At 43.0% G+C, this 24984-nt stretch overlaps 1 protein-coding gene across 4 annotated transcripts in view; it reads left to right on the top strand.

Moving 5' to 3' along the window:
• Positions 1-24984, top strand: part of ELOVL5 (ELOVL fatty acid elongase 5) — a 60689-nt gene that overhangs the window by 21129 nt on the left and 14576 nt on the right. For 3 of the 4 annotated variants that reach the window (XM_084826827.1, XM_084826829.1, XM_084826828.1), the window contains exons 2-4: positions 14192-14257; positions 16306-16493; positions 22171-22248. In XM_084826827.1, the coding sequence (XP_084682953.1) occupies positions 14200-14257; positions 16306-16493; positions 22171-22248 (324 nt within the window). In that variant the 5' untranslated portion in view covers positions 14192-14199. Of the gene's footprint in view, positions 1-12733; positions 13991-14191; positions 14258-16305; positions 16494-22170; positions 22249-24984 lie in introns of those variants that run through there. The other variant, XM_084826830.1, reaches the window with a different exon arrangement.

The raw sequence follows: 24984 nt of genomic DNA, 5'->3' as shown, positions 1-24984 counted from the left end.
CAGAATTACCTTTCAAACTTCACTGTCCACTTGTTATCTGCCTTCCTCCAGGCCATCTGTTGGCTGAGCAATGGCTGGGCAGTTAATCATACTTCAGCAGCTACCCGTCTTCCAAGAGCTGAGGTGGAAAGTGGCCATGTGGCTGGAAGGAGGCCAAGTTCACATTTTTACCACGTCAGCTAGGGAGCCGCTTTTCTTGCAGCTCTGCCAGTGTGTTGTATGTTATCTCCATAGGCAGGGCCACTGACAAAATTCCTTTTCATGATGATGCCTGCTTTAAAAGGAATCCTAGAATGGTCTCACTCGGGTTATTCTGATGCGCATATTGCTAGAGGGGCAGAGGATTGAACCATGGGGAAGCAGCTACCATGCTGCTAAAGTAAAGTGATAATTGGGCCTCGGTAGGCCCACTTGGGCATTCTCCATGCATCAAACCTACATGTGGAGTCTGTGCATTGACACAGACATCTGCCTAGGGAAATGCTACACAGAAGTCTGTGCCAGTGCACGGACATCCAGAGGCTGTGGCTAGTGCTATGCAGGATGTTAGGACAAGGCCTGCTGCTCCCTTTTGCCCTGTGGCGAGTGCTCAAATAGGGGTTCTGTCTGATGCCATTTGTGAATGGGAAATGGGAACGCTATATAAGAGAGGGGCTCAGTAGAGCACACATGTTGCCTGCAGAAGGTCTCAGGTTCAATCCCAGGTAGGGCTAGGAAAGAATCATGCCCTAAACGCCAGAGAGCTGCTGCCCATCATGCCCATCGGTGTTGACAATAGCAGGCTAGTAGGATCAGTGGTCTAAGGAAGACACCATCCTGTGTTCCTATATATGGGCATATGTAGCACTTTCGAAATTCTTTTCAAAACTGTATTAGCTTTTTTGGCAGTGTATCAGAAAAAAATGATTTCATTCTTTTCTGATGCATAGTGAAACTTGTGCTATGTGCTGACTAGAGATGTGAAGGCTCAGGAAAAAACAATTTTTCTCCCAAGGAATTTTTTGTATTTTTCCCAATTGAGCAATTGGGAATTTGGAGGGTAATTGGGGGAAACAAAACTCCTATGAAATATTTTCTCTTTTGGAATGAGTGAAATGCTTTTTAAGATGAGGTTTTTAAAAACTGTGTAGCATGATCTTTTTTCCTGGGGATACTGTAGACGTATGCAACATGCAAATCCAAAATGCCCTTCTTGCACCTAGAGTGCTGCCATCTTCAAGAAAGGGATGGACAGGGCTTTTGTTTCCTTGTGAATTGCTGCTTGCAGCCTTCTGGTGACCTTTGATGAAGTGTGGAGATACTACAAGCAAGTATTCTGCATCTGCTATCCTCTTGATTGCACAAAATTAAAGCTGCAGTCCTTTAATTGGGCCAGTCACTGACTTTCAGCCAAATCTACTTCACAGGTTGTTGTGAGGATAAAATGGAGAGGAGGAGGATCATGTAATCCATCTTGGGCTCTGTAACAAATAAATAAAATGTACACGATTGCACCATATGTCATTTATACTGTTGAAACTGCAGCGCTATGTGCACTCTCTCTAGGGAGTAAGCTCCACTAAACAGTGGGTCTTACTTCTGAGTAAATATATATAGGATTTCTCTGCAAATTTCATAAATATGCCAAATAGTGTCATTTTATATGCTACGTTATGAATGATAAACTTTATGCTAAAGCAGTAAAATATGTTTACGTTTGGTAAGAAAGTATTGCATATATTTCAAATCCTCCCCCCCCCCCCCGGTTAAAAAAAAAAGGCTTGTTTTTCACGATGTCAGCATTTCCAAAAGTTTTATGTCATCCGTTTGTGTATTTTCCCATCCCCATCTCCACATCTTAAGCTACTGTTGCATTATGGAGACAGTAGAATTGAATATGGGAATGCTGTTTTTAGAGGCAATCCTATGTGTTGTACTTTTAAGAATGGAGCTACTTGCCACATTGCAGATATCCTAATCTAGAAAGGAAAAGCTCAAGAAAATGGTGTACACCCGGGATTGCAACTCGTTGCATATGACCCTGAATTTACAACTGATGCAGAATTATACATAACTCTTGGAATGGATTGCTACTTGTTTACGTTTTCCCCAAGGTTTCACATAGAGTGCGTATATGTTTGATGTGTTTCAGTTTGAACAAGCTCTTTATATCAACTATACAAGCCCACTCAGTTTTGCTAACGTTGCACTACGCAAGTACTAGTAACATAAACGGCCCATATACTTGAGATAGCAGCAGATCACAAATAAAAATATTGTATGATTTTATACATTTGCTCCTGGGACTTCAATAAAAACTTAAGGAAGACATTTGAGATGGCTATATCAAAACACCTCTTTTAGCTTGACTTTATTTATTACATTTATATCCCTCCATTTTTCCTCTTTAAGAAACCCAAGGCGGCGTACATAATCCTCCTCTTCTCCATTTTATCCTCACAACAACAACCCTGTGAGGTAGGTGGGGCTGAGAGTCTGTGACTGACCCAAACTCACCCAGTGAGCTTCCATGGCCGAGTGGGGACTAGAACTCGGATCTCCCAGCTCCCAGTCCAACACTCTCGCCACTACACCACACTGGCTTAATTACTCTTAGATAGGTTGTATACTTCTGAGCAAATTTGTTTTCTTAAGCCTTCATCCAGTGTGCTTCCTTTTTTCAAAGGGCTTCACCATAAGAACATAAGAAGAGCCATGCTGGATCAGACCAAGGCTCCATCTAGTCCAGCATTCTGTTCACACAGCGGCCAACCAGTTATTGACTGAGAACCCACAAGCAGGGCGTGAGCACAACAACACCTTCCCACCCATGTTCCCCAGCAACTGGTGTACCTAGGCTCACTGCCTCTGGTACTGGAGGTAGCACATAGCCATCAGGACTAGTGGCCATTGATAGCCTTTTCCTCCAGGAATTTGACTAACCCCTTTTTAAAGCCATGATAAAGGCTATCATTATATCCTGTGGCAAAGAAACTCCATAGGTCAACTATGCGCTGTGTGAAGACGTACTTCCCTTTATCTGTCCTGAATCTCCCACCAATCAGCTTCATAGGATGACCCCAGGTTCTAGTATTTTGAGAGAGGGAGAAAAATGCCTCCCTATCCACATTCTCCACACCATGCATAATTTTGTAGACCTCTATCCCCTTACCCTCCTTTTTTCCAAGCTAAACCATCCCAGCTATAGCAACCTTCTCTCATAGGCGAGATGCTCCAGCCCCTTGATCATTTTAGTTGCCCTTTTCTGCACTGCCTACCATAGAGCAGGGTAGGCAGTGTGGTGCCCATGGGCATCAGTGAGCCTTCAGACACCTTTCTTTGTGCCTGCTAAGGTGCTCCACCCCTCCAACTTTTTAAAACATTTCTTTACTTGCAGCTGGGATTACTGGGAAATAGGAATCTGTTGGTGCTGAAAACTGTGGGTCCAAAGGAGTTGTTTAGTGTGTTGGGGCTGAGCCCTTACCTCTGCCTTGTACTCAGAGTTTTGAGCAGGTTACTTGTCTTTTGCTATGACTCCCATGGCAGCCATTTTGTGGTGCTGCCCAGGGCAGTTTTTCCAGTTGCCAAATGTGGCCAAGGCCCCCAAAAGATTGCTTACTCCTGCCATAGTCTTGACCATTTGCTAGTGCACATTGCTTGACATGATACCCACTGCAGGTCACACTGAGGGTGGCGTTGGCTGCTTAGCATCTGGCTAGGAGTCCCTACATCTCAGGGAGTAGTGGGTTTATGAGCCACAGTGGTGGAGGTTGCAGAGAGCAGACCAGTGGGGAACACTTAAGGGTCAAGCTGCACATGAGAAACCTGTGATTGGATCAATGCAGCTAAGCGGGCTGCTATTTGATCAGAGTATGGGAGGGGGTGAAGCCTTCCCCCATACTTTTCTCAATCATTGCCCCTCCCCCAGCTGCTCTTTGTCCTGGAGGGGAAGTATCGTTCTTACACTTTGCACACACTTTGCTGCTCAGACTAAATGGCAACACTCCAGAGCTTCACTAAAGAAAGGAGGGGGGAGTCATTTCTTGTGTAATGTGCAGTTTGGGCCCAAGGTAGATTAGATCAGGGGTCCCCAATGTGGCCACAAAACTTTTTTAATTTTTAATTTGTTTCTGTGTTTTTAATATGCTTACATGGGTTTGTATATATCCCTAGCAATGAATACATACAACCTTCTAGGAATTATATATAGGCTTCAATAAAAGCAGACCAAATATCCAAATAACTATCCATTTCAAGGTGCCTTCTATATGCCACCCGTTGAAATATTGAAAGTGTTGTAAGGTCCTCAATCCATTGATTATAAGAGGTGAGAGTGTATCTTTCCAATATTGTAATATCAGTCTTTTACCTGTCAAAAGTGTGCAGAGAATCCATTTATGCCGACCATTTGTTAATTTCCATGAAGCAGGTAAATAATTTAAAAGAACATGTACATCGGTGAATGTTAAGACTGTTCCAGTACAAAATTTATCTCTGTGTTAACCTCTTTCCCAAAAGAAGTAACTACTGGATATTGGCAAAACATATGTTTAAAAGAAGCATTAGCTGTATTGCACCACCAGCAATTAGCCGAATTAGACAATCCCTTTAAAGAGGCATGGTGGTGTCCAACAAACATGAAACAAAAGTTTTTGCTGAATAAGGCACAGGCCAAGATCCATAGACATGACAAGTAGATGCCAGAGCAGCAAACCACTGATTAAGTGTGTTGTGGTGGTGCCCACAGCAGTTTCTCACATTCCCAAATGTGCCCACGGGTTAAAAAGGCTGGGCACCCTGAATTAAATAGTTGCTGAACATGGGCTGGATGTGCCTGATCTCAGAAGCTAAGCAGGGTCAGCCCTGGTTAGTACTTGGATGGGAGACCCCCCGGGAATCAAACTTCCTGTATTGAGCAGGGGGTTGGACTCAATGGTCTTGTAGGCCCCTTCTAACCCTATGATCCTGTGTCATTTGTGTGTTTTAGTAAGATTTTAGGAACATAGGAAGCTGCCTTACTGAGTCAGTCCCTGGGTCCGTCTAGCCCAGTATTGTTGACACTGACTGGCAGCAGCTCTCCAGGGTTTCAGGCAGGATTCCTTCCTAGCCCTACCTGCAGATGCTGGGGATTGAACCTGGGACCTTCTGCATGCCAAGCAGGTGCTCTCTCAGTGGGCTGTGGCCCCTTCCAGTTTGCTTCCCATTTTGCTCTTGCATTTGACTTCCGGTATTAACACTCACTTTCATTATAACCAACCAGTAAAAGGTATTTAAAGATTGCTTCAGGTTTGTTTATTATATCATACTCTGAAAAGTTACTTTCCTATCTGAAACCACAACGTTAGTATTAGAATGGGTGTATCTGCTGCTCTGCCTGATAAACCAACCCTGAGGTCATTCTGGTTTTGCAAGCAGATATGCTGGAGTGTTACTACGGTTTCTCTTTTGTCCTTGACACCACTGTTTCTTCATGGTCTCTGCGCATCCCACATAATGGGGCTTTGCGCCTGCTCAGAACCTTTGTTGGAATCATTGTTTCTCCTGTATAGAACATGAGTGTCCCTTTCTCTTGTACATCCTATTCATATTTTGTTTCTGTATTATCGAGTAACCTCTTTTTCTAACTGTACCCTCCTTCCTTCCCGTTCAAACTCCTGACTCACCTATGTCAAGTTTTATACTATTGTGAAAGCAACCCATGTGGAGAAATGGCCAGTTACCACATCCTGAAAATGTAACGGTTTTCATGATGCATTAGCTGGCACTTCTTACCACGCATGGATTCCCTGGAAGACCATTTTACCATGTGAAGATGAAGTGGGGAAATCTCCTCCTGATTTTCCTCCCTTCCTTATCAAAAGGTCAAGTGATTTGCTTCTGCTTCATCTGCTTCATCCCCTGTCCATTTGTTAGAATGCATCATCAGGGAGAATCTAAAGGAGATCCCATGAACAAACAACTTAAAATGTGTTTAAAATGTGTTGCCTGGGTCATTATGTGTCCTAGGATTCTCTGTCTCTTGTAACTTATTCATGGTAGGAGCAGTGTGAAAGTCCAAAAAACCAGTCACTGAACCAGTTCTCTCTCCTTTAAAAAAATAAAATAAAAAAGCAGTACAAATACTGGCCTGAAATGACCTTTACTTTGTTCTCATTTTGGAACAATGTTCTTGAAACTGGACTTTGACATCTGTCCCTTAGACGGCTACTACATTGTTCTACTTGCCACCTTGTTTCACTGTTCTGGTTGATGTATTTCTATTATCGTTGGACCTAAGCAGTCTTTATGCTTGGCAACTGCCCTTACTCTCTCCTTCAGGCCGTAGATATCTATCACATAGACAGCATTGTCCAAACAAGAGACTGAAATATAAGATAATGATTGGAGCTGGATGACGAATACTTAATAATGTTTATTTGTTGTCAGTTGTGGGGGAAGGGTCAAGGGAAGGAGAGGAATGAGTTTCCTAAAACAGCCTTCCCCAACCTGGTGCGCTACAGGTGGTTTGGACTACAGCTTCCATCAGCCACAGCCAGCATGGCCAATGGGCAGGTATGATAGGAGTTGTAGTCCAAAAACACTTGGAGGGCAACAGGCTGGGGAAGCCTGTTGTAGACTATCTATCTAGTGGCATTAAATTACCTATTAGATGGAAGCAAGGTTGAATAATAAACATACATGGAGAAAAGCAGCTTGGGGGTGATTTGTAGCAGACAAGCAGTGGGAAAGGAAAAGGTGATGTGCACACATCACCCTCTCTTGAACTGTTGTGGGTCATTGGTTTCTTGCTTGCAACCTCTAGTCCACTCCTCATCCTGTAAAATGTAATTGAGGAGGAGAAAGCCAAAGTGTGCATGTCTATAGGCAGTTGTTTTCCTATGTAGAGATAACCTATTTTCCGTGTAATCCCCTTACTAGAATGCATTGACTCTGTATGTGGGGCAGAGCGGGGGAGGGTTGCTGTGTTTTGGACTATGGAGATTGATATACAGCACCTGGTAGATTGTCTTCTAGCAGGATCATTAGGAGCTATAAGCTGAACCTTTGTAGAGCCATCTAGTTATAACCTTCCTAACCTTTAGGTAGTAATGAAGTCGAAGTAACAAGCTCAGTTGTTTGAATTACCCAGCTCATGCTACTCCACTATGTTTAGAGGCTCTCCAGTAATGCTCTTCTGCCTATAATTTTAAATTGAGAATGTGATAATTTAAAAAAAAAAATAGAGGAACTCCAGTGTGTTTCTGTGGATGTGTTGAAAAATGAAACTGAGGAGAGCAAAAAACTGCATCTGATTCTGCAGACAAGTATTGGCTGTACTTTTCCTTCTTTAATAGGAGTAGAGGTCTCACATGAATAAGTAGCTAATGCAGTTATTAAGGATTTTGTTATTTATTTATTGCTCATTCTTATAAGCCACTTTTGAAAATACAGGGGGTTTTTTCCCAGATGCCAGGGCTGCACAACGTGTTGCCCATGGGCAATTGCAGTGCCTTCCCTGTATATCTCCGGCCCTTGGGGAATTTTAATGGTCCATTGTTTGCAGCCACCTATGCCTGGGCATGTTTGTGTTGTGTTTTCTTTAAATTTAAAGATTCTCAGGGTGCAATCCTATGCAAGTTTAGACAGAAAAAAGTCCTACAACTCCCAGCATTCTCCAGCCAGCATGGTTGGCTGGAGAATGCTGGGAGTTGTAGGACTTTTTTCTGTCTAAACATGCATATGATTGTGCCCTCAGTGTACACTCACTTTGCCCAGCATTTTGTAGGCAAGCATATAAAGAGTCTTGATGCCAAGTCCCCAAAGCAGTAGCAGGGAGGGAGGGAGGATGCATTGTATGCCCTTGATTGACAAGCTGGGTGTGGTAGCAAAAGTTTTAGCAGAGACAGACTATGCAGCAGAAGGCTTGTGGGTTTGTTTGCTGGCCTACCCTTTGCCTGGCATGTGGAGGTTGAGCTTAGCTTCTTTGGGCAGGACTTGAGAGGAACTTTCTACTGGGAGGACTTGAAGAGTAAGTCAAGCAATAAGGCATTATTCTCAGGTATCATCATCATCATCTAAATGCAAAGGCCGCATTAGCTGATTTTGATGTCGGGTGCAGGGAAGATGAGGGCCCTAAGCTAAATAATTCAATACCATTTTCCACTACTAACCACCCCCATAAAGCTTAAATTTCTAAAAAGGTTTCTTAGGTGGGGGGGGACGGGACTAAAAGCCAAAACAGATGAGATGGAAGGTATCCTGATATATGTTTCCCCCTTCAAGCAGCTTCAGGGACCCCCCCCCCCCACACACACACATTTTGATTGGAGAAGCAGCAGTGCTACAGGAAGGGGTGTTTAACCCCGTTCTTCTTGCTCTTTTCTCATCTAGATCTTCTCTCATTAGTTTTTTAGCATGTTTGTTAAACAGGTGTACTTCCCCAAGCAGAGCAAATATTGCCCCCTGCAGAGCAAATATCAGCTTTGGACAGGTGATTTAGATCAGAAAAATATCATGGAGTGTGGGGAAGGTCAAACATCTCCTCCCCTAGCAATACTGCTCCAACTGAAATCAGAAGCCCTTCCCCAGCCTCTTTGAGATATAGAAGATACAGAAATAGAAGATATAGATAAAGGCAGGAGACCAGGAGATCTGTTCACTGAACTGCTACTGCTCATTTGTTTTGGGCATAACCAGACTTAACCACCATTAAAGCCTTACTTGTCTGAAAATGCAGGCAGAGCAGACAGGATTCCGTCACTCTGTCAGAAATCATTTATTTGATATTGCTCACTAAATTACTAACAAAAGCTTTCTCTTTAACTTGAGATTATTGCCCTTATCTCAGGCTGCAATTTTACACCCATTTACTCAGGGAGTAAGCCCATTAAACTCAGTGGGATTTTGTTCCATATGAGAATAGTATTTGGTTTTAAGAAGCAAAACATTTTTTTAAAGAGGGAGATGATAAACCTGTTGTTATCAAGCTTGTTAAATCAATTTCCACTGAAGTTTTCACTATACCCTGCTAGTTGCTGTCACTTTGTAATCAACAAATGCCAGCCTGTAAAGACTTTTAAATGGCCTCTGACCGTTTTATTTATTTATTTATTTAGCACCCAATAGCTGAAGCTCTCTGGGCTGTTTACAAAAATTAAAACCACAAATTACAACATAAGACAATATAAAATATAAAGCTTAAAACTACAATATAAGAGTACAACCAGAATAAAATCTAGCAGAAATGCAGAGATTTAAAATACAGATTTAAAACAGCAGAGCTAAGAGCAGATCCTGACCTTACATAAGCTACAGAAACCCCTGCCCTTAATCTCCTTAAGTTTCAAATCCTGTTCAAACAATCAAGTTACATATGTACTTACTGGGTGAAAGAGCTTCTGTGGTGTTAAGGTAGCATGGGGACAAGAGGGTCGTGCCAAAGGCTCCACAGAAAAGGTGGATTTTCAGAAAGGATTTGAAGGAAATAAGAGAGGAACAGAGGAAGCTGCCTTATGTGGAGTTAGACCCTTGGTCCATCTAGCCCAGTACTGACTGGCAGAGGCTCTCCAGGGTTTCAGGCAGGAATTTTTCCAGCCATACCTGAAGATGCTGGGGATTGAACTTGGAACCTTCTGCATGCAAAGCATGTGTTTCACCACTGAGCTGTGGCTGCTCCTCAAGAGAGGTGGTAGCACAGAGGTGTTCTGAAAGGCAGTTCCAAGCATATAGGGCAGCAAGGGAGAAGCGGCAGGGTCTTTTCAGGGAACAGGAGACCTTTGCAAGTCTGAGGGTGGTGGAGGTGGAGGAGCAAATATAATGGGCAGGGATGTATCAGAATATAAGATCAGGGGCATAAAGGGGGCAAGGGTAAGACCATGGAGGGCTTTGAAGGTAAGAGCAAGAAGCTTGTCCTGGATCTGTGAACAGACAAGAAATCAGTCTAGGCACTTAAGGGAAGGAATCATATGATCAGAGTGATGAGAGAGGTGAGTGATTTTCAGCGGCGGAGGGGCCTGATAGACACAAGGGGACCAAGGTAAGACAACAGTAAACCAGAAGGCTGTAGTCATCTGGCCAAGAGCTGACCAGGACATGAACTAGAGCTTTTGCTGAGGATACAGAGAGGAGAGGCCATGTTTTTGCAGTGCTGTAATGGGAGAAGTGAGATGACGAGGCTACAGGCTGGATACGGGGAACAAAGGAGAGAGCGGAGTCAGGATGGGGCTACATGCGGGTGGACAGTATAAATGTCAGTGGATAAGGCAAAGTGAGGAGGGATTGGGAGGAAAGATGAGAAGTGCAATCTTGGGCGTATTGGCCATGTTCAGATATAACGATTATTCAGAATTGCTGAGAATTCTGGCTTATCATTCATGAGCAGCTTCCCATTATGCTCTCCTAAGAAACCATAGTCTAAAACCAGGGTTTGAAGTTGGGTTCCAGTTCCTGGTTTGTAGGAGCAACAAGCCAGGGTTTGGCTTCAGACGTAATGGGAAGCGTTTGCTTGCTTGTTAGTTTTTGGTTAATTTAGCTGCTCTGTTCGTAGGAGGAGCCAGAATTCTCTTAGTAATTCAGGCTTCGTGTTCCATCCAAACATGGTAGTTTGAAATGATGAAGAAGCATCCAAGCAGAGATACTGGATAGGCAGTGGGAGATGCAGGACTGGAGGGAGACAGAGCTGTCTTGAGTAAGAAGGAGGGTATCATAACAAGGCCGCTAGCACCGACTTAAAGCCCTTCTTTCCTGGCTGTGGGTCTGGATTGGTTTCCTATCTGCAAACCAAAGTTTGAACTTGCCAGAATTGAGAGTACATACTTATAATTATGTGGGGTTTTGACATAGTTTCAAAACACTCCCGTCTACCCCTCCACTGTGACTAATTTCTGAATGATTCATTTCCCAGTATAATAGTTGCATTTTTTAACCTTGTCACGAGGTGCTCCTTGACTAGGAGAATTGTAAAAGCAATTGTCTTAACCAAAGACATGTGTGAGGTTTTTTTGCTTGAGCTCATCTGAACTCTGATTTCTGGACTGCATTCTCCTGTTTTAATTCTCAAGGAAGTGGTTTTGCTAGTGTACACTAACTATGCCAGCAGAGTTTATGACAACCTTTCCCCATGTGAGGCAGGCGTTCTGTGGATACACTGATGGTTTTCAGAGGAATACCAACTCCTTTATGACCCCTTCCAAGCAGTAGAAAGCAAAAGCCTGCATGTGGCACCTTTTCGTGCTCATTGTAAATAAGCAACATAGCCTTATATGTAAAAAGCTTTGCCTCCTCTTCCCTGACCTCCTCCTCACATTTTGTCATCTAGGTCCAAAACAGACAATTCCTGTAGCAGTTCTTACTGCTATTTTTCTGTTGTCTTGGGTCCGGTCCGCACATGACTGTGACAGGCCCATGTTTCTAAATGTGGATCTGTCCTTTGCAAAGAGCATCCTTTCCCAATCTGGTGCCTTCCTGGTGTGTTGAACTACATACAGTTCCCATTGTTAGTAGCCAGCATGGCCATGACTCTTCCTGCCTTGGATTGATGGAAGCTGTAGTCCAGTGAATCTGGAGTGATGGGGGTTGTAGTCCAAAACAGCAGGGCACCAGGTTGGGAAGATTGACGTAGGGGGTGCAAAATGAAGGGCCTAAGGAGTATGCAGGCAGGAAGCGTGGAGGCCACTCCCTAGCTGAAGGATTAAGGTCTGGAAATACGAACTGTAGGGGAGGGTTTGGGATGCCTGCCACCAGCCTTCCTCTTTGGCTCTCTTGCCTCCAGCACCCACACCATGCCTGAATGGGGCAGGGTTGTGTTTAAATATATGGGCCTACTACCTCGAGGTGTAGCTTTGGCCTTAGTTACACTATTATGGAAGTGTTTTGTGTTTGTTTTTCTCCTATTGTGAATGTGTGACAACTCCTGAGTTAATAGCTTGACTATTGTCTGGAGCAATGCTGTGAATAGAAAGTGTGTGTTCTGCAACTTACACACCTAGATATGTAGACAGAACCTTTTGTGATCTGAATAACAAATAAACCATTTTTTTAAATCCTCCTGGCTGTTAGTGGTGGCAAATCCCCTTCCTCCCCCGCTTCCTCCCCCGCCCCAGGCCCAGTCTTCCCTTTGACAAGGTATTTAGGAGTAACTGCGGCTGTTTCAGAAACATAACTTGAATTCTGTTTTATGATGGGGAGGAAAGTGAAATTTTTCTCTTTCCTGCGTGACTCTGGCAAACTTTAATGACAAGAATTAACATGTGTTGCAGAAAAAACAAACGGTTTTCTAGCTGGAGCTAATGGCAGCGCGAACAGTTCAAGGATGCAAGTTAATACAATCCATGTGACATATATCTACAATAAAGTGTGTAACTACTTTAGGGAAATAATGTAGCTTTAGAACATTTGCAGATAGGTGCCTTTGCCCATTTTATCTTTGTGCTGATTGTACTTTCTTATTCCTGTGCCTGTATTCTGTTTGGCGATGGCCTTAGGGGATTATATGTGGATGTATAAAGCTCTCTTGTACTGATGGAAAGTAGCGGTCCATCTAGCCAGCCAGTAGTATCTCTGTCTGGCAATGCCTCCTTAAGGTGGAAGGTTCCCAGCCCCGCTGCATTGGATCCTTTTAGCTGGAGAGGCCAAGGACTTAATGATGTGAAGTATGTGGTGTATTGTGGAGCTATGCAAAGCAAGGCCACAAATATTAGGGCTTTGGTAGCTGAACCTGATCTGCCCCCCCCCCCATACGCACACACACATGCACACACTTCAGTGCTAATGCCTTCCACCTTCAAACACTGCAAAGCAGCATGACTGACATTGCCTTCTCCTGGTACATACAGTCAAAAGGTGCTGCCCTAGCAGGAGTTGGCTTGACAAGCTTGGCTCAGCTATGCTAATCTGGGAGGTGGCGTCATATCATTATAAGCCTCCATTTGTTCTACTGCAGTTTTTCCTGGTCTGAAGGATTGGGCTGCCGCCCATGAGCTTTGTTTAGCAAGCCTCAGCCTTCTGTTAAATGAACTGTTGTGACGTTTTAAGTTTACCGTTCATTGACTTTAAAAGAAAAACAGGCAAAAAGGTGATTCAAAATTACTTCTAAACTTGGAGGGGACAGGCGGTTGGGAAGAATCCCTTTTTAAGTTCTTACTGTTCCTATGCAGTTACAGCTAGTCATGAAACAAGTTACTACCGTTTCAGCTTCAGGCTTTGACTTGTGGATATTGTTCAGGTCGAGTGGAGGCTGCTTCCATTTTATCCTTTCCGTGTATGGTGCCTTCAAGACAGTGAAAGCCATTTTAAAAGATCTGTGTTAGATGTGAACTTCTTGATGTTCCGTTCAGTGTCAGTAACTTTCTCCCATTATTGGTGGTCTAACCCTCAATACTCAGCTACTGAACACAAGGGAATTTTTACCCTGACACACTACGCACATTTAAAACTCTCTTAGAAGATCGCAGTTTGTAAGCAAATGTTTCTGATGTAGTTTTCACGAAATCTTCTTTAAGCTTCTCGTGCAATTTAAGTGGAAGAGCACCATCCAGTTTACATTCTGGCTATATTTGTAATTATAGTCTTGAGAAATGTAGAAAGCACAGTTTCAGAGCAATCCTACACAGGTCTACTTGGATGTAAGCCCCACTGGGTTCAATGAGATTTACTCCCAGGTAAGTGAGTATATGATAAGCACCGCAAAAGGGCCGCGGTGGCTTAGTGGTTAAGACGCTGAACTGCAGACCGGAAGGTCGGCAGGTCAGCAGTTCGAGACCCGAGTGCTGTGTGACGGAGTGAGCTCCCGTCGTCAGTCCCAGCTCCTGCCAACCTAGCATTTCGAAAGCAAGAAATTGCAAGTAGATAAATAGGTACCGCCTCGGCGGGAAAGGTAACAGCGTTCCTTGCGCCTCGGTGTTCAGTCATGCCAGCCACATGACCACGGAAGCGTCTTCGGACAGCGCTGGCTCTTCGGCTTAGAAACGGGGATGAGCACCGCACCCTAGAGTCGGACACGACTGGTTGGGGACACCTTTACCTTTACCTTTAAGTGAGTATATGATAGCAGCTTAGTGTCATGCAAGGACACACACACACCCCGCCCACTTTCCTGGTATTCTGTAGGTGGGGTATATGACACACATACACACCCCTCAAGTATTTCAGGAAGAGGAGCCTTCGGGTCAAAAGATGTTACTTTAAATTGTATGCTTCTATAAAAAGGGTAAAAATGACTATTTTCTTCCTTTAGGTTATACAATGGAATCCCTGGATAAAACAATCAATAGCTATCTGGATGTTTGGCTTGGACCAAGAGGTATGTAGTTTATTTGCAAGAGATTGAGCTATCTAGCTCCTGGTTAACTGTCAAATTCGCAACTGAAGTGTCACACAGTGCTTGCTTGAATGAGGGCCGAACATCTCTGCCTGCTTATCTGGCCTATAATGGGATGTGTGTGTATGTACGTATGTGTAAAGTGTATATTTTTAAATTAGTGACTCTTATTAGAATTTAATAAAATAGATGTTCTGATTTGTGGCCTTAGCTGGTTTTATCATTTGGACCGGTGATATATGTAGTTTAAAAGACCCCAAGAACGCTTCTCCCCTCAAATGGGGTCAAAACTTCCTGAGACCAAAATAGTAGCAGAGTGAGTGAGTAACAGCTCACTTCTGCACTCCCACTGTACACAAAAAGATCTACTGCTGCCCTAAATTTGTAGTTTTATCCCCATAGGTATTAGAGACGTGAACAGAGTAAACACACACACACACACACACACACACAGCAGTTATTTAGACATACTTCATTAGAACTCAGGCATTTCCATCGCCAGCTCGGGATTGACTTTGCAGAGTTGGTGCCAAATTTGAATCCATGTGTTCTGACCACTGTACAAGGCTGACATTTTATAGTGCCGTTCTTTGCTGACATTGGCATATGAAAAATTTACATGGGGAGCTCTTATTATTAAAAAAAAATCTCATATTCAAAAATCCATCAGTTAATAGCCTCGTAAATAGCATGTCACACTAACAGTGGGAATGCCAAGTACTTAAAATTGTTCCATGATTAGCAGATGTTAAATAATTGTGGACACCATCCAGCCACATTTAAGCACTTAGTTCCACTTACATAAGTTTAGTGGGAAAGATTTAAGCACATATTGTCAGTGGCATTGCTAAATGATGGAACACGTGCCATACGCTTAGGACATCCCAAGTTTGATTCCTGGCCTATCCACTTAAAATGGGAGAGGGAGGGGACCTCAGGCCTCTGGGCCAAATCTGGCCCTCCTGAGGTTCAAATCTGGCCCTCTGGGGTTCCTTAGACAGCTGTACTCCCTTTATCTTGACCATTGATCATTTGGTGGTTTTCCAGGTTTTGCATGGCTTTCCATCCTAAAAGGCTGGATGCCTCTCCTAAGGCTTAGTTACTGGCAATAAAGATGCCATCAAGCAGAGCAAATAGCATTAAACTTGTTGGACCAAAGGTTTGATGGTATAAGGCAGCTTCGTATGTTTGTGTGCTTAACTCTGCCACTGAATCAATGCAAATTAAATTGCTCAGCTCCTGGTTGGATCAAGCCCCAGGTTTCTAAAATGTAATCCCCAAAAGTTTTAAAGTGCAGCTCCTTGGAAGACTACTTTTTTCCCCACAGAAGGCTGTAAAACTGAAGAGCACAAACAGTTCTGCATGCAAGAAGATTCAAAGCTATTTAGAAAACAAAATCTGAAATTGTCATTATTTTGCCACAAACCTGGCAGTTTTGGACTGTAGAAAATTGGTCAAATTTTGAGGGTGGCAATTAAATGGTGTGTTTGGGCACTCCGCCCCTCATAAAATCCCTCATATTTAAAAACATAATGCAGTAATGGCAGGGGGGGGAGAGAAGTTAATTGATATGAGAGAATGAAAAGTAACATGGAATCAAAGCACCTGGAATCAAGATTTGAGAAATAAATATGAGGACTAGTATATCAAATGCTCCTTTGGGGAATCACATTTTGTAAAGAGAACATAATTAGTTGTACTTCCCTTAGCAACAGTACAGTTAAATGAAACCTCACTACATGTGTGGGGTTATTGCGTAATTCAGAACAATTGGCCTTTCTGAGTGTATTTGCCACCTATTCCTTCAGATTCTGTTACTAAGGCCTTGGTGGGGGGAGAAACCCAGCACAAGCTGTAGTCCCAGAACCCTTTATTCTGGGATATTGGCACTGAAGTTGGCCAGATACTTGGGAATAAGTGCTTCTACACACACTGCCCTTCTAGCCTTCACTAGTCTTAAATCTTTGCAGCAACTACATCCAGACAGTAAAGTTGTAATTGCATTGCATTAAATGTGTATTCTTTTTCAGATCCCAGAGTAAAAGGATGGCTTCTCCTGACTAACTACACACCTACCTTCATCTTCTCTGTCTTCTACCTATTAATTGTATGGTTAGGACCAAAATATATGCAGAACAGACCGCCATTCTCATGCAGGGGTATTCTAGTGGTCTATAACCTTGGACTTACACTGCTGTCCCTCTATATGTTTTATGAGGTAAGAGAAGAAGGGGTTGTGCATTTGGGTTTGCTCTGTATTAACCAATACAGTGTTTCCCCCCTATAACTACATAGAATAGTCGTATACAGTAACTTCACCGAAATCAGTAAAACGACTGAGTAAGTGTTCAGAGTACCAGCTCATAGCATAGAATTGAGTCCACATCCTGTAATACATCCACTGCCTCTTCCCCTACATCTCTTTATCCAGTGCAGGCTATAGACATGGAGCACAAGCAGATTTATTAATCAACAAGTTAACACTGGCCTTTAGGATTCCATTTTTCTTGAGAGCAGGGCTAAATTAATAATCCCATATGTCTTTTGGACCGTATGCGTGTAGACTTGGTTAAAATGCTTGATGTTTCACTTCTGAATTGAAAGTTTGTTTATAGATATTATAGTATTTTATTGTTAGATCATTTTTCATATTGTTGTCTTTTGATATTTTATTTTATGTCATGCTATTGTATTCTATATATTGATGCTGCTAGTCGCTTTGGACTTCCTTTTGGAGGAAAAAGCTGGATACAAATAAATGGGTGTGATGATGATAAAACGCATCTCATATCCCACATGCAGATATGAGATACTCCTGAGGGCAGGTTGGCCAGGCATAATCCCACTTTCCACTATAGTAGACTTTATATACTTTGACACATGCATGGGGTGGTAGCTGCCCACTGGTTTAAAAAGAAAAAGTTACTTGTATTTCCAGTATCATAACATTCTGTATAACAGTCACTAAAAGGGTGTGTTTATTATCTGCCCAGTTCATGCAATTACTGGCGTGCCCAGTCCCTTCCTGTGGTGGAGGCACAGACATGTGCCCTTCTACTTCCTCACACCCTTCCTCTGACTTGTGAGGGCTTTGTGCATTCAGCCATATGTGTAATGGTCCTACTTGTACATCACTGTTTCAGGAATTTATAAGCCATGCACATGAAGCTTGAGGGGAAACTGTTCATCTACTACAAGAAGAGACTTAGTGGTGACCTGTGAACAATGGCCCAGTTCACAGGTCACCAAGGTAGAATTCTTAGTAGTCGTAATTGGTAAATGCTATTAAATAAAAGCCAGCACTCTAGGGATGATATTGATGTTCTGCCCTATTAATTTGTGGCTTGCTAAAATGAGAAAATCAAGGAGTTGGATCCTAGCAGAGATCTTCAGAAATGGAGATAGCAACGTCACTCAAGAAATGAATATACAGAACCATCCTTGCTATATTAAAGAGTGGTGTGTTTTCCCCCACATGTAATGTAGTGGTCAACTTTGGCCTGACTTCAGAGTATATATTGCCATTCCCAAGTTTTTCTTATGCATTAAGGAAACTAGCTGATAGTGCAGTAAGATGTTGACAGCACAATCCTATGCATCTTTACTCAGAGGTAACTCCTGCTAGGTTCATTGGGGCTTACTCCTGGAGGGAGCAATCCTATGGCCGCTAGACAGCGGCTAGACGGCCATAGGATATCTTATTTTCTGGGAACCGACCTCCCCCCACTTCCGCGCTGCCTCACAGGCAGCACAGAACAGCCACGCTCACAAGAGGAGCGTGGAGAGGCCGAAAAGGGGCGTTCCGGGGCCCTCCCACGGCTAGACAGCCACAATTGGCTGTCTAGCTGAAAATGCGGGGCAGGAGAAGTGTGGAGGGAATGATCCCCTCCGTGCTTCTCTTGCCCCGCTTTGGATAGGCAGTCGCCTCAGAGTTCAGAGGCGGCCACCTATTTGGATAGGATTGCGCCCTAATACGTTTTTTTTAAGGATTGCCATGTATTTGCTCAGTCTTTCTCCCCAGTCTCCTCCAGTCACTGTATTGGTTAAATGCAGTAAAAGGCCCTGTGTGGAGAAGCTGAATTACGCCTGAGGTGGATTAGGTTTTTATATGCTGAATAAAATGCACAGTTCACTTTTTGGTCAAGACATTTTTAGTGGGCTTTGACAACAATGGAAAAATTAAAGATTACATTTATAAAATCAACCCTATTATTTAGCCTTCTGTAGCCTGCTGGTAGAAAAACAGTATTGCTTACAACAATATGCCCTTACTGACACTCCCAAAACCTGGGTACAGCAGTCTTGAAATTACTACTCTAAAATACCAGGACCTGATTTTGCTGAGGAATGCTTCTGACCTGCTGTTCTTGTGTATTCCTATCAAGTCATGCGATCTTTCCTAATGGAAATGAATAGAGGTGTTGCCACAAAGCGGGAGTGGGCAATTTATCATGCACTCCCTAACTTACGTGTGTGTGTGGGGGGGGGGGGGCATTCAGGGGAATCCCTAAGATTATGTACCATGCAACCTATAAAACCCATCTCATCTAGACTATTGTGATCTCCGAGAAAATTATATTTGCTTTCAGCATTAAACTTTGTCCGTTATGACATGTGGTGTTGGCTGTGTCACTTAACTTGTATGGATAGGATCAAAGTAGATGCAGAACAGCCTTTCTCCTGAAAGGGGCGGCAGGATGTGACATGTATGTAAGCATGATTTTTAGCAATTCCCACTTCTCCCTGTAGCCCACACCCCTTCCCATTCCATTGACTTCTGTCGGCAGAGAAACTAGTTGGATTTCACACTTTGAATCTTTTGCAAAGGAGACATTAAATTCTAAACAGCACCCCCCCATGTAAAATCCACAACATCCTCTCAGAAGTATAGCATACTTAAAATTCATATTGCTTGAGACATTGTCTAATAAATGTGCAGATATGATAGGAGCAGTTTATTTGTTCAGAGATTATTAGCCTGTGTTTACTTTTCCACTTGGGCATATCTGCTGTGTCAAAGTAGGTGCTCAAGTGAGATAATGGCATCTGTGGTATGTATTCCAGGTCAAATAGTTTGGCACCAGTACTTACAGTGTAAATGTGTTGATTGTAACTGATCCTTTCTCCATGGGTACTTTGAGGAGTGATGGTCTTTGCCTTATTTTTTAAGTTTTCCCTTAATGGCAGGGATGTCTGGGTGAACAAATAACTCAATCCATAAGACGTATTTTGCTAAACGTCTTAAAATTCAAAGCCCGTATGGTACATTTTTGAGTGTTATTGTAATAAACGATAATTGATGCTAATAATAATAATTAATAAATATTAATAAATAATCTGGTATCTGCTTCTACAATTTCTATTTGTGGCATTCTAGCACACCAGGGAGGCTCTTGCTGAGCTTAGTATGGTACAGCCCTTCTCCAGCTTCTCATTTCCCCTTGCCCTCCTTTTTATAGCACTCAGTTGATCACTGGCTTTCAGGCAGAAAGCTATAGGTTTGTAGTGGTGTGTCAGTGTAACCTTGGTTAATAAAATATTATTCTGGAGTACCACTGAGGATTGGGGGCCAGGTCCCACCCTTGAATTCCAAAGTGGTCTGTGAGCAAATCCTGTTAGCATAGTCACCAAGATCCACCCACCATATACAAAGTGACTGTAGCCCCAGCTGAGGAGAAAGGTGGTGGATCTGCCCACAACCACTAAGGCTTGTAGACCACCCAGGGCATGGTCTGAAGGCACATGAGGCAGCCACCTTCCTGAAGCTAAGCAGATCTGGGTCTGGTCAGTGCTTGTTGATTCAGTAGTCAAGGTTCAACAGACAGCACAATAGAATGCTTAATAATCCCCGTGATATGTGACTCTCTGCCTTCTGGAAAGGGTGGGGAAGTCTGGCTTCTGTTAACAGATCAGTAGATTCAGATGCCATATAGTACTAAGCTGCTGCCTAAATGGCATGCACAATTATCCATTACCTGTAGAAAGTTTGAAAACAAAAGGCCAAACTGTTGCCACAGAGCTTGTGGCTAATACTGTGGGGAACAACTAATGGCCAAGCCTTCATTTCCATGTGTGCCTAAGTCTCTCTTTGTCATATCAGACGTGAGAGGAGTTGCACTGTTGAAAGTTTGGAAGAGATTGCAGTGTTACAGTGAGTGTTGCTAAGAAGAACGTGCAAAGTATAAACAAAATACATAATGTTAATGGTGTCCCTACATGGTAAGTATTTTCCAAGGAAGGGTTTCTAGCAGAAATTCTGCAGGTTAAGGCTATGCTCCAATTTGGTAGCATTGCAAAAGATGAAAAATCGGGGGATTCTTTCCCCTTTCCTGCAAAATGCATGTTTTTATTTGTTACTGGAAGCAAGATGCTAATAATAATATTACACTGATCTGGAACAAAAGACAGCTGCTTATTATGCTATACCAGCCTTCTCCAACCTTCCAGATGTGTTGGACTACAACACACCTTCCAGATGTGTTGGACTACAAATCCCAGCATTCCCCAGCCAGGCTGCATGACACCTTTACTCTTCTTCTAAAGACCTTAGGGTAGCATACATGGTATCCCCTCTCATTGTCACGACAACCCTGTGAGGTAAACCTAGCATGATTGAGAGTGACTGGTCTCAGGTCACCCAGAGAGCTTCATGTCTGAGGTGGGATTTGAATCTGGGCTTCCCCAATCCTAGTCTAACCCTTATATTTCATATTGTCAACTGCAGAGGGCTTGTTTCTGGCTTCAAGCAGCTGAAGCAAGCCCAGTTGGCATGCTGGAGAAATGAGTCTCACATATGTAGGCCAGTTGATGGAAGCCATTTAAGTACGTAACAGGTGCCCTGCAAATATTGTGGCTAGTCCTTTCGATCAAAAAACCCAATTCTTGGAGCATGGAAGCTGTGTTAAATGGGGCTACTGATAATTTTCAGAAGACATTGGCCAGGTTCACATTGTCAGGGAAGGAAAATAAGTTACCTTATCTAAATTCTAAAGGGTGGGCTCTTGCCTAGAATTTAATTTTAGTGTTTTTTTCTTGTGATTATCCACTGGGTTGGGAATGCATGCAGACTAGTTAAGTCTAAGTTTTATGTAAGAAGTTTTATGTAAGAAGTATTAAGTTTTATGTAAGAAAGCTCCTAGTGGCACAAGTCAACAGGGAGATGTAAAAAAAAGATAGATGGAAAGTGTAAAACAAGAAGACTGTTTCAGAATATATTCATTCCCATCCTGAAGTCCCTACTAAAGTAGGTTAGGGAAAGATTGTATAATTCCAGTTTTTAACTAATTGTGATATGTACCTATCCCACTTTTGCGTCTGGTAAAGCAGGTTTTGTAGGCTTTTGTAGGTTGAAAATCTTCAGAACCTGCCTGACCACAGGTATCTGTTGAGGGGAGGAAATGTGTACACACCATGGGAAGCAATCCCTCTCTCAGTTCAACTCTCTTGAAAGCTATTGTACCACCACCTCCACCTGCAACTTCATCTTGCCTGAGGAAGAGATCTGGAGATCTCAAAAGCTTGCACATCTTTTGTGTTGTTTCAGCTGGCCTAATAAAGGTATTGTACTATATGGGTTTTGGAATTTTTCTTATGGCCAGCATACAGCCACCTTTATTTTTTGTTTGTCTATACACCTCTGTCATGTCTCCCCTTACTCACCTTTCTTCCAAGCTAAACAATCCCAGCTGTTCTAACCTTCCCTCATAGGGGAGTTGCTCCAGCCTCTTGATCAATGTAGCCCTCAACAGACAAAAGAATTCTCACCCCTGCCCTAAGGTCTCATAGATATGATCTTGGTTCTTTAATTTCTTTCACTCTTAAAGCGTTTCAGTTTTAACATGTAATGTTAAACTGTATCATCGTGTTGTTGACAACTGACTATTCTTTTTCATTAGCTGGTGACAGGAGTATGGGAAGGAGGATACAATTTCTTCTGTCAGGATACGCACAGTGGAGGTGAAGCTGATATGAAGGTAACATTATAAGCTGACTCTGCTTTGCTTTGCCTCTTGCATTGAGAGTGAAGGTCAGTACAGTTCTTACATGTGTGAGCAGTGCAAGCGTGTTTGGGAAAGACATGTACTCTTATGTATTATTAATATAGCTGAAGAAAAGGCATACTGTAATTTGCAGTGCTTGATAGGTGGTCTGAAGGAAAAAGCAGACATAAATCATTTGGGCAAAGCTAGTGCAATATCTCTAAATCAAGACATATCTGTATATAAAAGGGAGAGTGTTCAAATTGTGGATACAGGTACCCTTATGTAATTGCTCAAGTGATCAAGGACTTGTGTAAGACATGCAACCCACTGTGGCTTGTTTATATTTTCAGCAGGTCTCTCTGAAATTCCTGACTTAATTCCCAGTTGTAGGCAATTCCTAATTGTGAGAAGTACATCTATTTAGGATGTGTATAACTCCTGTGTGGCTTGCAATATTAGGCTTACTGGTTCTGAAGAAAAATATCTAGCTGGAAGAAAAGTGTGCTTTGGTAGAATCATAAAATAGTAGGGTTGGAACGGACCTATAAGACCATTGAGTCCAACCCCCTGCTCAGTGCAGGAATAAGTCAAAGCATCCCAGACAGATGGCTGTCCAGCCTCATCTTGAATGCCTCCAGTGTGGGAGAGCCCACTACCTCCCTAGGTAATTGCTTCCATTGTTGTATTGCTCTAACCGTCAGGAAGTTTTTCCTGATGTCTAGCCAGAATCTGACTTCCTGTAACTTTAGCCCATTATTCCGTGTCCTGCACTCTGGGATGATCGAGAAGAGATCTTGACCTTCCTCTCTGTGACAACCTTTCAAGTACTTGAAGAGCACTATCATATCTCCCCTCGGTCTTCTCAAGGCTAAACATGCCCACTTCGTTCACTCTCTCCTCATAGGGCTTTGTTTCCAGTGCCCTGAACATCTTTGTTGCTCTCCTCTGAACCCTCTCCAGTTTGTCTGCATCCTTCTTAAAGTGTGGCACCCAGAACTGGACACAGTACTCAAGATGAGGCCTAACCAGTGCTGAGTAGAGGGGAACTAGTACTTCCCAGGATTTGGAAGCTATGCTTCTATGAATGCAGCCCAAAATAGCATTTGCCTTTTTTGCAGCCACATCACACTGTTGGCTCATATTCAGCTTGTGATCGACAACAATTCCAAGATCCTTCTCGCTTGTAGTATTGTTGAGCCAAGTATCCCCAAGTATGTAACTGTGCATTTGGTTTCTTTTTCCTAGGTACAGAACATGGCATTTATCCCTATTAAATTTCATTCTGTTGTTTTCTGCCCAGCACTCCAGCCTATCAAGATCACTTTGAATTCTGTTTCTGTCTTCCAGGGTATTAGCTATCCTGTCCAATTTTGTGTCATCTGCAAATTTGATCAGCATTCCCTGCACCCCCTCCTCCAAGTCATTAACAAAAATGTTGAAGAGCACTGGGCCCAGGACTGAGCCCTGCGGTACCCCGCTCGTTACCTCTCCCCAGTTTGAGAAGATCCCATTGATAAGCACTCTTTGAGTCCGATTCTGTAGCCAACTGTGGATCCACCGGATCATTGTTTCATCTAGCCCACTTTGAGCTAGTTTGCTCATCAGGTTATCATGGGGCACTTTGTCGAAAGTTTTGCTGAAGTCGAGGTATATGATGTCTACAGCATTCCCACGGTCCACAAGGGAGGTTACCTGATCAAAAAATGAGATCAGATTCGTCTGGCAGGACTTGTTCTTGACAAATCCATGTTGGCTTCGAGTAATCACTGCATTGTTTTCAAGGTGCTTACAGATGGATTGCTTTATCATTTGCTCCAGAATTTTCCCAGGGATTGATGTCAGACTGACTGGTCTGTAGTTCCCAGGTTCCTCCTTTTTACCCTTTTTGAAGATAGGGACATCATTAGCCCTCCTCCAGTCATCTGGCACTTCACCCATCCTCCATGATTTCTCAAAGATAATAGACAGTGGTTCTGAGAGTTCTTCTGCCAGTTCCTTTATTACTCTAGGATGCAGTTCATCTGGACCTGGAGATTTGAACTCATTCAAAGTAATTAGGTGTTCCTTGACCATATCCTTGTCGATCTCAAGCTGCAGTCCTGCCCCTTCAGCCTGTACTTCGCCTTTGCCAGGGGGCTTATAGACCCTCTTTAGGGAGAAGACTGAGCACTTCTGCCTTTTCCTTGTCATCTGTTATCATTTTGCCATCTTTATTTAATAGCTGAACCACCATTTCTTTCCTCTGTCTTTTACTATGCACATATCTGAAGAAGCCCTTTTTGTTGTTTTTAGCATCCCTCATTAACCTCAGCTCGTTCTCAGCTTTAGCCTTCCTGACGCCATCCCTGCAATTCTGTGCTCTCTACCTGTGCTGTTCCTTTGTAGCTTGGCCTTCCTTCCACTTTATAGATGTGTCCTTTTTTTGTTTTCATGTCATCTCTAAGCTTGTTGTGAAGCCACATTGGCTTCTTCTGTTGTCTTCCACCTTTTCTTCTTGTTGGAATGGTTTGTAATTGTGCCTTTAGAATTTCCTTTAAAAAAAAATCCCACCCATCTTGGACTCCTTTTCTCATTAGAGTTGCTTGCCATGGGACCTTACTGATCATTGTTCTGAGTTTATTAAAATTGGCTTTCCTAAAATCCAGGGTACACGTTTGGCTACACTCGGCTTTTGCTTCCTTTAGAACCAAGAACGCAAGTATAACATGGTCAATTTCCCCCAGAGTT

The sequence above is a fragment of the Heloderma suspectum genome, chromosome 1 (assembly GCF_057233095.1).
Source record: "Heloderma suspectum isolate Gila_16-S chromosome 1, 16-S_ref, whole genome shotgun sequence".
Classification (NCBI taxonomy): Eukaryota; Metazoa; Chordata; class Lepidosauria; order Squamata; family Helodermatidae; genus Heloderma; species Heloderma suspectum.
The sequence above is the reverse complement of the archived record's forward strand: the minus strand, read 5'-3'. Positions and strand labels throughout refer to the sequence as shown.